Source organism: Cuculus canorus, chromosome 24, assembly GCF_017976375.1.
Source record: "Cuculus canorus isolate bCucCan1 chromosome 24, bCucCan1.pri, whole genome shotgun sequence".
Taxonomy (NCBI): Eukaryota; Metazoa; Chordata; class Aves; order Cuculiformes; family Cuculidae; genus Cuculus; species Cuculus canorus.
The window spans coordinates 7,582,688-7,595,381 of NC_071424.1; the positions used below are offsets into that span (position 1 = coordinate 7,582,688).

The 12,694-nt window shown below is 56.3% G+C and overlaps 1 protein-coding gene across 8 annotated transcripts in view; it reads right to left on the bottom strand.

Annotated features, from left to right (window-relative positions):
• The window catches only part of KIF21B (kinesin family member 21B), a 41,649-nt gene that overhangs the window by 5,480 nt on the left and 23,475 nt on the right, over nt 1–12,694 (bottom strand). For 2 of the 8 annotated variants that reach the window (XM_054087754.1, XM_054087753.1), the window contains exons 16-34: nt 12,483–12,590; nt 11,958–12,026; nt 11,347–11,576; nt 10,822–10,972; nt 10,529–10,723; nt 9,614–9,715; nt 9,338–9,503; nt 8,983–9,043; nt 8,741–8,798; nt 8,037–8,242; nt 7,491–7,565; nt 7,208–7,321; nt 6,492–6,530; nt 4,569–4,705; nt 4,102–4,282; nt 3,055–3,219; nt 2,423–2,540; nt 1,514–1,684; nt 825–1,024 (exon numbers count right to left, since the gene is read on the bottom strand). In XM_054087754.1, the coding sequence (XP_053943729.1) occupies nt 825–1,024; nt 1,514–1,684; nt 2,423–2,540; nt 3,055–3,219; nt 4,102–4,282; nt 4,569–4,705; nt 6,492–6,530; nt 7,208–7,321; nt 7,491–7,565; nt 8,037–8,242; nt 8,741–8,798; nt 8,983–9,043; nt 9,338–9,503; nt 9,614–9,715; nt 10,529–10,723; nt 10,822–10,972; nt 11,347–11,576; nt 11,958–12,026; nt 12,483–12,590 (2,546 nt within the window). Of the gene's footprint in view, nt 1–122; nt 388–824; nt 1,025–1,513; nt 1,685–2,422; nt 2,541–3,054; nt 3,220–4,101; nt 4,283–4,568; nt 4,706–6,491; nt 6,531–7,207; nt 7,322–7,490; nt 7,566–8,036; nt 8,243–8,740; nt 8,799–8,982; nt 9,044–9,337; nt 9,504–9,613; nt 9,716–10,528; nt 10,724–10,821; nt 10,973–11,346; nt 11,577–11,957; nt 12,027–12,482; nt 12,591–12,694 lie in introns of all 8 variants that reach the window. The other 6 variants (XR_008453512.1, XR_008453511.1, XR_008453514.1 and 3 more) reach the window with 6 other exon arrangements.

Sequence of the window (12,694 nt, forward strand, 5' to 3'; positions counted from 1 at the left end):
AAGGGGAAAAAAAAAAAAAAAAAGACAAATCAAACCAATAGAGGGATATGGCTGGGACAAAGGGACAAGTCACTTCTAGCAAAGATCTACAAAGTGGGAAAAAACGCAAAATAGTTTCATACCGTGAAGAAGCAGCTCAGACCAGAGAGAAAGAAAGAAAAAGAGAGAGGAGCAAAAGCAAGCAACAGAGAGAAAGACAGAGGGAGAACAAGATGGAGAGAAAGAGAAAAGGAAAGGAAAGACAGAAGAAGAGTGCATGAGCAAGAGAGTCGGAAAGAGCAGGAGGGTCAAGGCAGACTAGTAGCACGGCCCTTTATGGCAAGGACGCGTCGTGGAAGGCAAGGGGTGAGCCCAGGCACGTAATTCCATAACTTTACCCGGCAGTCACTGTGGCACAGATGGTAGGTGGGGAGGAGGAGAGACAGAGAGAGACAGAGAAAAAGGAAGGGAGAAAAGGGACATGGTCGAAAAGAGGATATCAGTCTTGCTGCCAAATAGCTTCCCAAGAGCAGCAGAGGATGCCCAGCCCCAGGGAAGAGGGGTCCCTGTGTGGGGGTGACCCAGGATATCACCAGAGCATGGGCAGGGGATGGCAAGGGCCATAGCTCTTGGCACTGCAGTGGGCAGGCTGGGTCATGGGGCAGGCTGAGGGGGCAAAATGAGATGAAGGAGTAGAGGGACCAGAAAGCTGTGGACTCCCTCCTTCCCTCCCTCCCTGCTCCCTGTCCCCTCAGCGCAAATCCACCCAGGCCCAGGGATGACAGTGCAATCCAGGGGTCTCCTACCTCCCAGGGGCTCTGGGGAGCAGAATGCCAAGGGCTCACCTGGAGGCAGTAAAGATGTGCTTGGAGTTGGTGCAGATGGCATTGATGGGGCTGTCGTGTCCTTTGATCTCCCCAACCGGCGTGAAGTTGTCCACATTCCAGACTTTGATCATGCCCCCTCTGCAGCCACTCAGCACCATGGGACGGCCAGGGATGAAGGCCAGGGCACAGACCCAGTCTTTGTGGGCATTGGGGATTTGCTACAGGTACAAGCACAGAGTGGAGGTTACAACCAACCTCATCTGCAGCACCAGCAGCAGCCTCACGCACCCAGCCCAGGAGACTCAGATCCTCACTGTTGCCTTGGGTCTGTTGTGGATCATAGAGCTAGTGATGCAAATTTAGGAGGCCAAGGGCATGGATTCAAAAATCAGAGCTTGGTTTGCCCCTGGGCATGAGACAACAACTCCATCTTCAGAAAGGAACAGAATACTTGGCACGGCAATTGATGCCTGTGTGCCAAAAGGAGCCGGCAATCCTGAGCACCCTACAGCACAGACTTAGAGGGGTTCAGAGCCACCTTGCACATCACTGACATATTCCCAGGAATAGGATTGCCCCTCTGGATAGCTCAGTGCAGGACATTGGAACTGGGTCCCTGAACAAAGATCCCCACCCTGTGTCCCAGCACCACTGCTTCTCTGCCCCACGTCACCCCAAGGATCTGTGCTGGATGCTCGCCTCCAGACCTGGATAAGTTCCTGCTGCTCCAGATCCCACTTCTTGATGCCGTTGTCCCTGGAGCCACTGAAGAGGATGTCTCCCTGGATGGCCAGGCACTCGATGCCATCATAGTGAGGAGGCTCAAAGTTGTGAGTGGGGCCAATATTGCCCACCGTGCCCTCTGCAATCTCAAACACCTGAGGGAAAAAACAGCAGGTGAGACTCCTCAGATGGCACTGGAAACAGAGATGACCCTCTCTCAGAGAACCTGGCTATCACCCTGGTTTCCGGGCTCAGGGCACCCAGAGTAATGCTGAAAACAGGAGCAGGCATTGGCCAGTGGAAACCTTTATGGGGCTGAGGTCTTGCCAGGGGTCCTGCTGCCACCAGGGCAGGTCTGCCACCAGAGAGAGCCCCCATCCTGCTGCATTTCACTCATGGTGAGCTTCAATGAGACAAGCTAACAGACTGCAGCTGTCAGAAGAGTGGGATTTTGCCTCTTTCACCATCTCCCCACCCTTCTTCATGTGCCTGGTGCCAGCTCCAACTCAAACTGTTAAAACCCAGCAAAAACCTAAAAGGGACAGGCAAGCTCTTGCTGTGCTGGAGCAGTGAAAGTGCAGGCACAAAGCGTCCGTATCATGGTGGAGAATCAAGCAGAATGGTGTGAGCTGCTAATCTCAGTCAGCCACAACATGCAAACACCACCGACAGAGCTAGGGGATGAGAAGGATGCAAATCCATCTCAGAGGGTGCTTTTGTATTGTGGACCAAGCAAAAGGTAGGATTTGGGGTGAGGAGATACCCAAAAATCTCATGAGCAGAGGTGAAAACGGAAATCTGGGCTCAGATTTCAGGAGAAGAGACCTTAGGGGTTGCCAATATCTGGGCTTTCCTATAGCACACAGGGCTCTGAGCTCCAAGGATGACAGTACCTTGACATAGTGATCTTTGGAGCCTGTGACCACCAGGTCATGGTTGCTCGCCGTCTGGTTTACTGTGAGACACATCACAGGCCCGATGTGGCCACTCAGCTTCCCGATGGGCTGCAACCTGAGTTCAGTAACATGGGTCAGCTGCCCCTCCCTAGGGGCCAGAGCTCCTCCAAAGGGTTCTCCCAGGCAGAGAACCTCCCAGCCCCCCAGCAGGGGTTGTTCCTTCTAGGGGACTGTAAGCAGGGACCCTCTTCTTCCCTGTGCTGCCGAGGGAGGAAGGCAGCTTTGGGGCATGCCAGCCTCCAGCTACACAGCCCAGGCTGCAGCGAGGGGTCAGCACTCCCCTGGCATGGAGCGGGCAAGGGCAAAACCAGAGGAGCACTGCTGCTCATCCCACATCTTTTCCCTCCTCCTAAGCTTTCTCCAGCTCATGGGCAAACCCCCCACCCCAAGATGCTCCATAGGTCCCATTACCCCTCAGGTCCCGTAGGGAAGGAAAGTCCCAGGCAACTTCCATTGCTAAAAAGGTTTTCACTTTCTGGGGGCGGGGGGGGATGTAATTTCAGGCCCAAAGGAATGATGTCTGATGGGCACCCACAAGGTGTCCTGCCACCCCAGCCCTGACCCCTCACCTGCTCAGCTCCCAGATGCGGACAGAGTTACCCGTGGCAGCATAGAGCATGGTGCCAGTGGGGTTGAGTGCAATCTGGCTGATCTGGTGCTCCCCCTGCACACTGGTGACAGTGCGGGTGGTGGTCCCAGCACAGGCATCCCCAGAGATCACCTGTCCAGAAGATCTACGAGAGACAGAAGTCAAAAGGGGAGCATAAGCAGAGACCAAGGCCACAGATGCCCCACAGAGGAACCACATGAGGCTGTTGGCTCCAGGCTGGCAAAGGTGGGTTCCACATTGGGCAAAGGCCCTAGAGGACTCATTGTCTCTCCGGCCACCATGAGATCAACAAGATCTCTGTCCCCTAGGCCAATGCCCTGCTTGCAGAGGGAGCCAAGTGTGTGTGCCTGACATGGAGCATTCTGCCTTGGTTTCCATTTGAGGACTGCTCTTCTCTCCTCCCTTTCCTCTGCCTCGTGCAGGAAGAGCTGCCTAGTGCTGGCAGTAAGGACAAGGAGGCAAAGGTATTTGTGCTCTGCACCAGAGAATCACCTTAAGGCCAAGGTAGGTGAGCTGGGTGAAGCTCTGGGTGAAGGAGCTCTATGCTGAAGCAAGCTGGCAACCCTGCCCTGCCACCATCTCCTAACATCTGAGCCCTGCTCCAGACTGGCAAACCATAGGTGCAGCCTGTCCCACGCTCCTTTCTAGACCTCAAACTCCTCATAAATATTTGAGTTTCCCACTGGAGAGGCTATGATTTACCCAGCCACGATGTTGTTCAGGCCTATGCCTCCTCTACAGAGCTGTTGGCTCTCTTGGTCACCCCAGAAGTAGCTGCAAATCTCTTTAAAGCTCTTTTACTACCCTGAACTGTCACTGCAGGAGGTCCCCAAGGGTCCTCTCACCCCAAGCTCTCTCCCAGCCTCCCTGTTGCCTAAGGATGCAGTGCTGCAAACTGGCACTGGCCCTGCCTACATCCTCAGCAGGTCCTGGAATTGGCTTCTGCAAAGCCAGCGCTGCCCAACATACCCAGAAGCCCCCACAGCTGCTCCCGCCTGCCACGTACGTGAGGGTGCGGATGCACCGAGCCGAGTCCCTGATGTCCCACACTTTGATGTACGACGTGGACACCGTGAACACCAGACCAGTGTGGCTGCAGTACTTGATGGAAACCACGTTGTTTGGGTGACCCTTCAGGGAAGCAATTTCTTGGCCCGTCACCAGGTTCCACATTTTGCAGCTCCGGTCTGTGGGAGGAGGAATGTGTCCAAGATTGACCGGCTGAAGGAAGTCTCCCTGCCAGAGCATGGTGGCCTGGGGTGATCGCCCTCATGAGCATTGCCCCCTCTCCTCAAAGGGCCAGAGGAAAGGAGCCAGCCAGCACCAGGCCAGTGTATGTCAAGGCTCGACATGAAGAGCGCCCAGGACAAACCGCCCCAACGGTGCCCGGCCCTTCACATGTTCCCTCACACCAACTTGCTCCCATAGCACCTGCAGGCCAGCAACCCCCACAGCCTCTCTGCCACCACGCACCTTTGGAACCAGTGAAAAGCAGCTCATCGGTAGCATCGAGGCAAAGCACAGGCTTCGTGTGTCCTTCTGCCACAGAGACGCATTGCAGCGGAGCAGTCCGGGCATTCTTGGTGCCACCCACCGGGTTAATGACGCCCCTTGCATGGGAAAGAAAGAAAGTGCCTGGTGGGGGGGCAGGTGTGGAAAGCCATCATGCACACAGTCTGAAAGGCATTGAAGAGCAAAAGCTGCCTCATCCCAAGCATGTTCCACCGCCTGGCAGTGTGATGGGCCCCTTGGTCTGAAGCCGGCATGTCTGAGCAAAGCTCTTCATGGAAGCCCTGGGAATCTCCTCAGGAGCAGCCCCAGCTTCTGCCCCAGCAACACAGACTGGGAAAATGAGAGCTGCTCTCCTGCTGAACCTCTCATACCTGGTCAGCACAGACCCAAGGAGTCGTGAGACCCAGGACACAGAGTCAGTTTGTGACAAACTGTGCATTCTCCAGCCTGAAGGTCTGCTGGGTAAGTGTTTATGGTACCAGTATCTAACACCTCAGTTCCGTGGAGGCTGTCAGCCTGTGGCTGGTGACATTCAGAGACAGGGCCTTGCTCCTTTACAAAAGGTCACAAGGGTGACACAGGACAGCACTGGCATTTGCACTGTGGAAGTTCTGCACCCACCAGCGGCTCTGGGCAGGAGAGGACCTGTGCCTGACAAACCTTCCTCCACGGGATCCCACTGCCTGTACCTCTGGACACTACATCTGCCAATCCCCTCCAGCTCAGCAGTGCTCCGGGTGTTGAGGACCAACAGCCCTCCCCTTCAACCTAGCGTGCATGACCAATGGGTCTTCCCAGCTGGCATCCATGGCCATGGGGCCTGGCCTTGGGCTGTGCTGGTCTCTTTTTATGCAGGGAAACTGAGGCACGGGGCTGGAGAAGGGCAGGCCTGAGGGCACTTAAAGTTTGTATTAGTCATGAGGACAAACAAGCTCATTAATTTGGGTTTGGAAATCATACGCATGTGATCTTTCTCAGTTCAGTCACACTTACAAACTCAAATTAAACAGCCCTCCCCTGACCTCTAGTGTTTCTGCCAGTCTCAAGGTGACACTGAATCCAAATGGCAATCCCTGCTCCCCAGGGCGAGATGTTTTCGATGGACTTCAGAGGCTGCCTGGCTGCAAACTGCCCAAGGTGATGCAGCACAGACATGTCTGGTGCTACCTCTCCAGGGACTGGGTGCCTGTGGAAACTCGGGGCATGGACAATGTGAGGGGACACCCAGGTGCTGGAGGGCTGATGTTCCTAAACGGTGGGGGAAAGGTGGCCTTCGTGTTGGGGAACCTCTGTGTAGGCAGCAGGGTGCAGTGGGACAAGCCCACGAGCAGCTTAACCCCAACGCTAAGCTCTGCACCACAATCTGACTTGGTTCCCTTGGTAAAGAGATCTACTGACACACAACCCAATACCAGGGTTCACAGCCAGGTGTGAGGAACACCTGGAGATATTTGCCTGGAAGATGCTTGCAAGAAGGACATACTAGGAGCACTCAGTGTTGCTTGCCCCCTTCCCCAGCATCACACCATCTTGCTTGAGAGCTGGGGGATGGGAGGGGAGACGGTAGTGTCATGCAGAATAGAGCCCATCAGAGAGACAGAGCAGAACATGCTGCCACCCCAAACCAGCCAGTGCCCACAGATGAGCCCAGCACCACATTTCCAGGGGCTGAGCAGAGCAGGAACAGTTCCAACTCACAACCGAGGGACAGTGTCAGACACTGGAGGTGGCATGCCAGGAGAGGACAGCACACACAGGCTGGGAGGTGGGGGAGAGCAGCAAAGGTGCAGGCGGAGCATGCAGGGACAGGGGAGAGCATACTCATGAGACAGAGAGAAGGAGGAGGAGAGGAGGAAGGGATAATAAATAGAACGTTTTCTATACCTCAGCACCTCCGAGACAGAGGAATCGCTGTCATCAGACCTAGGGGCAGAAAATTAGCAGGATTATGGGAGAGAAAACCCAGACTAGAAAAAGCAGCAGAGGAGACAGAGATGGAGGATTGTTATTGCATCCAAGCCAGTGTAGGACAAACAGGAGGAGGAGGGGAGAGAGGGAGAAAGAGAAGCACATGTGGAGAACCAGGGGAGAGGGCAGAGGAGCAGGAGAGCATGTGAGGAGCAGACAGCAGGTCTCCACCAGGGAACGTCAGCGCTCCTAGCAATGCTCCGAGGCGAGGGCAGCCCAACCTGCAGAAGAGGCAGGCAGGGGCAGCATTGGTTGGTGTCAGTCCATCAGCTTCCTGTGAGCCCCGATCCGCCTCACCCCATCCTGATCAACAGCCTTTTCCAGTTGTCCAATCTTGCTTCGCCAAGTCTCCAAGAAGGGCTTAGCCAGAGGCCAGGACTCTGAGGTCCCGTAAGCGGCCAGCTTGGAGGAGATACGCAGCATGCAGGACAGGGCAAGGGTCCAGCGCGTCCCTTGCAAAGCATCTGCTCCCTCATCGACAGGAGCAGGAAGCAAAATCGGTGGCAGAAGGCTGACTTGAGCCAACGCAGGTCCTGTGCTCCCACACCCCACCATGGGATCCAGTATGTGCCACCTGCTGTTAAGAGCATGAGTCCCCATCACACAGATCCTCCCACCCCACCAAGACTTACTTATCCAAGGCAGACCCCTGGCTCTGGTTGCTTGTGAGACGAGAGAAGACATTGCGGTCGTTGCGTGGACGGGTGGGTGGGGATGAGGGAGGCGTGAAGCCAACATCTGGAGGCCTGAGCCAGGAAGGATTAAACGGACACATGACTTGGGAATTGCTCATGTGGTAGCTTCCTGGCACACCAGGGCCCAGCAAGAGCTGGCCCAGCAAGCATCTCTCCCCACATGTCCGGGCCACCCATCTCTCCCTGTCCAAGCTGCAATTTCTCCAGCTTCTGGGCTCACCTGGCAGGTTGCCCACGGTCATAGGATTTCCTCCTTGTCAGAGGTGAAGTGTCCGAGCCACGGGATTGCCTGGGACTAAAGAAAGTGAAACAAAAGTACCATAAGTCCCCGCTGCCTCTGCTGGGATCCCTCTGTGCTGGACACCCATGTCCTTTCCCAGCAAAGCAAAGAAGCTGGGATGCCCTGGAATCACAAACACAAGACCAGAGGACGCCTCAAGTCACCCCACAGAAATGGAGACTTGGCAACCCAAGAAGCATCCAAGAAGGCTGATAACCCAGAGTAGTGAGCCAGGGGCCCTCACATGCCCCATTTCTTTCCCTCCTCCTGGACTACTCATCTCTCCATCTACACGTGACACCAACCCACCCTGAGAAACTCTCCAAGGCCCACTGAAGAAATCCACCACTGTTTGCTGCAGACAGGCCTGGACAGATGCAGAATCGGCCTCACCCTTCCCACTCTTCATCTCCACAGCCAGTGCCCAGCTTCTCACCTGCTGGCCCAAGCCTCCCAATGCCCAGAGACCCATCACCCCATGCTCACAAGGTGCTTCCTCGCGTGGGCAAGCTGATGGTGCGTGACACTTTCTCCTTGTAATAGGGGTCTCGGATGGAGAAGCTGATCCCATCCTCTTTGATCTCCATGAGGGATGCCAAGGACTTGGTGATGTTCTTGGTGGAGACGTCCAGTGTGGGTCCTAGACACTCCGCTGACACTGCCTTCATCTGCCCCGAGAGCTTGGGCTCTCCCTAGAGCAGGGCAGAGGGCTCAGGCACAGGCAGCAAGGGGGGAGGACAGCGGCATCATCCAGAGAGCTGTGGGGTGGAGCAGCTCATGCTCTCTGGCCGCAGGAGATCAAGTTCCCCCTGAATAACGCAGGGATCCCATCACCATGCTGGCTCTCCATACCAAAAAAATGTGACAGCCTGTGCAGAACAACAGGCTTTCCACCACCTTTGCTCACAATGGATGCAGCACCAATGGATGGTGCCCACTTGAATCCAGGGGGTATTGGCTGGTGTGGTGGATGTCCCCCAACTCCCTAGAGCTTCAGAGGAGCAGAAGGCCTGTGTTCCCCCCTTGCCTAGACCTGACCCCATGCAGAGACCAGCCATACCGCCTTATGCCAGGCGTGGCTCTCCAAGGGTCAGACTACAAAGCAAAGGCCTGGAGCATTGCAGAACACCATGCCCCTCCATCCCTTCTCCCATTCCCTGTGACATAGCCACACTGAAAGGCCAACTAACCTTGAACTTGAAGTCATCCTGGCTGGCTGAGCCCTTCATGGTGAAAGACTGGGAGATGCTGCAAGGAGATGGGAGCAGAGATGGATCTTCAGTGCCAAAGTCATTTTAGAGAGCAAGTTGCCACAAACCCACCAGACAACTTGGGTCAGCCCCTACTCCCTAGCACGCCTTCTCCAACAGATGACGTAGTTCACACTCCCTGCTGGTGTTTAAGAGACATCTCTGCTCCCCTTCCCACTCACCTTCCATCGCTGGCCAGGCTGAATTCCGAGATCTCCTCATCCGTGCTGGTGTAGCCATTCTCTGTGCAGGAGGATGACAGCACATCAGTAGCGCAAAGGGGACCCCATTGAGCTAAGCCCCATCTGAACCGTGCAGTGCAGGGAGCAGTCGGGCGACTGGGTGAGGCCAGTCCTCATCCCTGTTGTGTGGCAGCCAGAGCACAAGTCCCCACTCGGCATCACTCCTGGGGTAGCCCTGAGTGTGCTGGTTTCTGCTGTGGCACCTTCAGGTGCTTCTTGGCAGGCCAGCATGGATCGGCACCTCACCCCACAGGCAGCGAGCCTGTCCCAAGGATGCACCAGCACGGGGTCCCACCTTGCTGGACATTCTGGATCAGGGCCTGCAGCTCGGGATGTGACTCCGCCTTCTCCCGCAGGGCATCCAGGATGGTGTGGTTCTGCGAGGAGCCTGTCACATCCGTCTGCCGCAGGCGCCCCTCCAGCAGACGGATCTGGGCCTCCTTCTGTGCCACCTGCAGCCCCTGGGGAAGGATGGCCATGCCACGCCTCAAGTTGGTGTCTCGGGTCCCTGCCACCAAGTCCCCACCCTGGTACCCTCCCTCCCTTTCCTGTCATGCATCCGAGCCTGCACCTTGTCAATGGAAGCCTTCAGGAAGTTGTCCAACAGGAGCCGGGCTTCAGCCAGGGAGCAGGAGCTGATCACCACTGAGGTGTCTGTGGAGTCGAGCTCCTCCTGAAACGTGGAGCAATGGGTATTGGATGTGGTTGGGTAGGTTTGCTGCTGGATGTGGGATGGGCAGAACAGGCACCATGGCCAGAACAGCACATTCACCGCCCTTCTAGCACTGCCCAGTCCTGACATTCACTCTCCTTGGTCTGCCCAAGTGACTACTGGGAAGATCCAGACATGGAGGAGGCCAACACTATTCAAAGGGTTTCTGGGTTGCTACAGGAATTCTGGTGCCCAAACTTAATTTGACACTAATCTCGCCTGACCAACACCAGCCTCACCTGAATCCACAGCAGACTGGCCCAAGGGCTGATGTGTGAATTAATTAATTAATGTGTGCCCCTTCTTCCCTATCAAGATAGGTGACAGCTGGGGACAAACCAGGGACAGCGCACAGCCTCTGGCCTGGGATGCAGCCGCTAGAGGAGAGCCAGGAGCCACACAGTGTCTCTATGGAGTGCCCAGTGTCTAAACTAGACAAAAAACCTGCAGGGTTTCTGCAGGAAAAAATGTCAGTCCTCTGCAGCACATGAAATTCCCATGGGTACAAGTCACCAACAGCCTCAAGGCAGAACAGAGGCTGCAGCTTCCCTGCGCCCTGGGGCACCAGCAGCCTGTCCATGGGCACGCAAGGACCAGCAGCGCAGCCCTTCACAACGGACCCTGCAACGCAAAGTGACAGTGTGGGTGCAGCCCCGCAGAGTGCGCGGCACAGCTCAGAGGACTCTGGGATGCCCAGCCTGGCTATGCCCACCCTCACCTCCCAGGGATTCTCCTGCTCCCTCCAAGCCAGCTGGGCCTGGTCCAGCCACCCACCTTGGTCTCCTCGATCTGCATGATGGTGGCCTGGCAGTCAGAAATGCTATCATTGATGTAGTCGATGTTGGCCCCCAGCACCTCAATCTCCTCGTTCAGCTCCTGCAGCCCCTTCTGCTCCTTGGGGCTCTCTGCCTGCAGTTTTGCCCTCTTGCCCAGCAATGCTTCCTGCAGCAGTGCCAGCTCCTCACGTTTCTGGGAAAAAAATGGAGCAGAATGGGCACTCTCAGCACAGTTATCCCACTGCCCCACACCCACCACCCAGCCCTCTCCATCCCCAGCACCACTGTCACCTTGATGAGTCGCTCCATGTCAGCCTCCAAGTTGATGATAGTCATCCTCTGCATGACGATGTCAAAGATGCGCCGCTCCAGTGACTGCCACTTGAGGCGGGCGGCTTTGCTGAAGGTCTGGCTTGCTCCCTTCTTGGGGAACTTCTTCCTACTGCCAGAGGGGAGAAGAGGCACATGGATGACCCACGTGGAAAGCTGCGCTTACCCCAAAACAATGTCTGGGCTCTGGCTGGCCAGGAACGGAGGAGGCATTTACATCGTTTCTGGATTGCCCCACTTTTCCATAGGAACAAGAGATGAGCCCAGCAGGGTGTGCTGTGGCGTTTAACGTTCACGGAAGGCCAGCACTGGGCTCAGGCTGAGGTGACAGTCACATGCTGACAGCACAGTCTGTCACTGGGTCATGGTTTAACACAGACCAAACACACAGCAAGAAGCTGGCATTCAATGTCCTCCACGAGCCAAAAGCCACACGTGGCAGTCCTGGGATGCCACATCACTCATCCATACAGCCTCTGCTCTGACCTGGCAGGCCGAGCCCCATTCACAGAGGATGAGGGGTCTCCCAGGAAATTGTTGATTTTCCTGTTCCACTGGCGCACGATGCTGGAGACAGAGCGAGCACCAGACTCAGGCTCAGAGGAGGTGGTGCTGGCTGAGACCTCTGCACCTGAGTCTTGCATCGCTGGCTTCTGGCTCGTCCTGCCCGCGACCCGGTCTGACATGGGCTTGGCGAGACGGCGCAGTGCAGAGACCTGCCCAGAGGAGGACAGGCCATCAGATGGGTACCCCCAGCCCAAACCTGTCACCATCAGCCCCAGGTCCCCATAGGCCCAAGAGTGGCAGCTCTGGAGACCTGAATCCCCAGCCCATTTGTGCCCCCTGGGCTTTCACCTCCCTCATAGGCCACCCTCTGCTGCTGTGCTCAGCAGCTCCAGGACACGGGCAATTCCTCTGCTGCCTGCAACTCTCTCTCACCTGGTTACTGAGCTACAGAAGTCCTCCCACCCTTTTGGGAAACCTGGTACCTCCCAGAGCTGGCACTATCTGAAGGACAGGACGCCTCTGAGCCAAGTGCTGGGTCCAGGACCACAGTGGGGACTGATGGCTACCTGGAGGAAGGGCTCCAGCCTCACCTCCTGGGTTTTCCTCCGCAGCACTATTTCCTGCTGCCGCTTCTGAGACTCCAGAGCCCGGATCTGAAACTGCACGGGAGAGAGAGAGAGAGACAGACAGATGGAGAGACCCCCTTAGAGTCCTGCACAGCCACCCCAGCGATGGGCACAGTCTATGGCTCCCACCACCCAAGCTTAGAACACTTACTTTGCCATGAACAGTCCATTTTTAACAGTGAGCAGGTTTCCAGCCGTGAGGCTGGCCCTGATGGTGCGTTGCCCCCTCCCACCCCAAGCATGGCAGGGAGCTCACAGCATCTCCCACAACTACACTGGGAGCTGCAGGAGGCCCTGGGGAACCAGCCAGCCAGCTGTGCTCTGCTGGACCTGACGAGGCCATAGGTGCAGCAGGACCCCGAGTTTGACCAACTGCTATTTATGATCAGCTCATTCTGTCTAAGCAGGACAAACATCCACCCCCCAGCCAGCCCTGTTCTTCCCCTGCACAGGGAGGCCCAGTGGCATGTGGGCAGGCTGGGTCCTCACCTCCTGCCGGCGCTGCTCCTTCTTGAGCTGCGCGATCTCCCGATTCCTCTTGGTCTCTGCCAATCGCCTCCGCTGCTGCTCCTCCCGCATCTGTTTCATCAGTGCAACCTGGAAACAGGAAAGTACCATGTGTCAGTGCAGGCATCTTACTGCCCCAGGGCACCCACCAGACAGACAGACATCCTGTGGGAAAACATTGCATCTCAACAAGG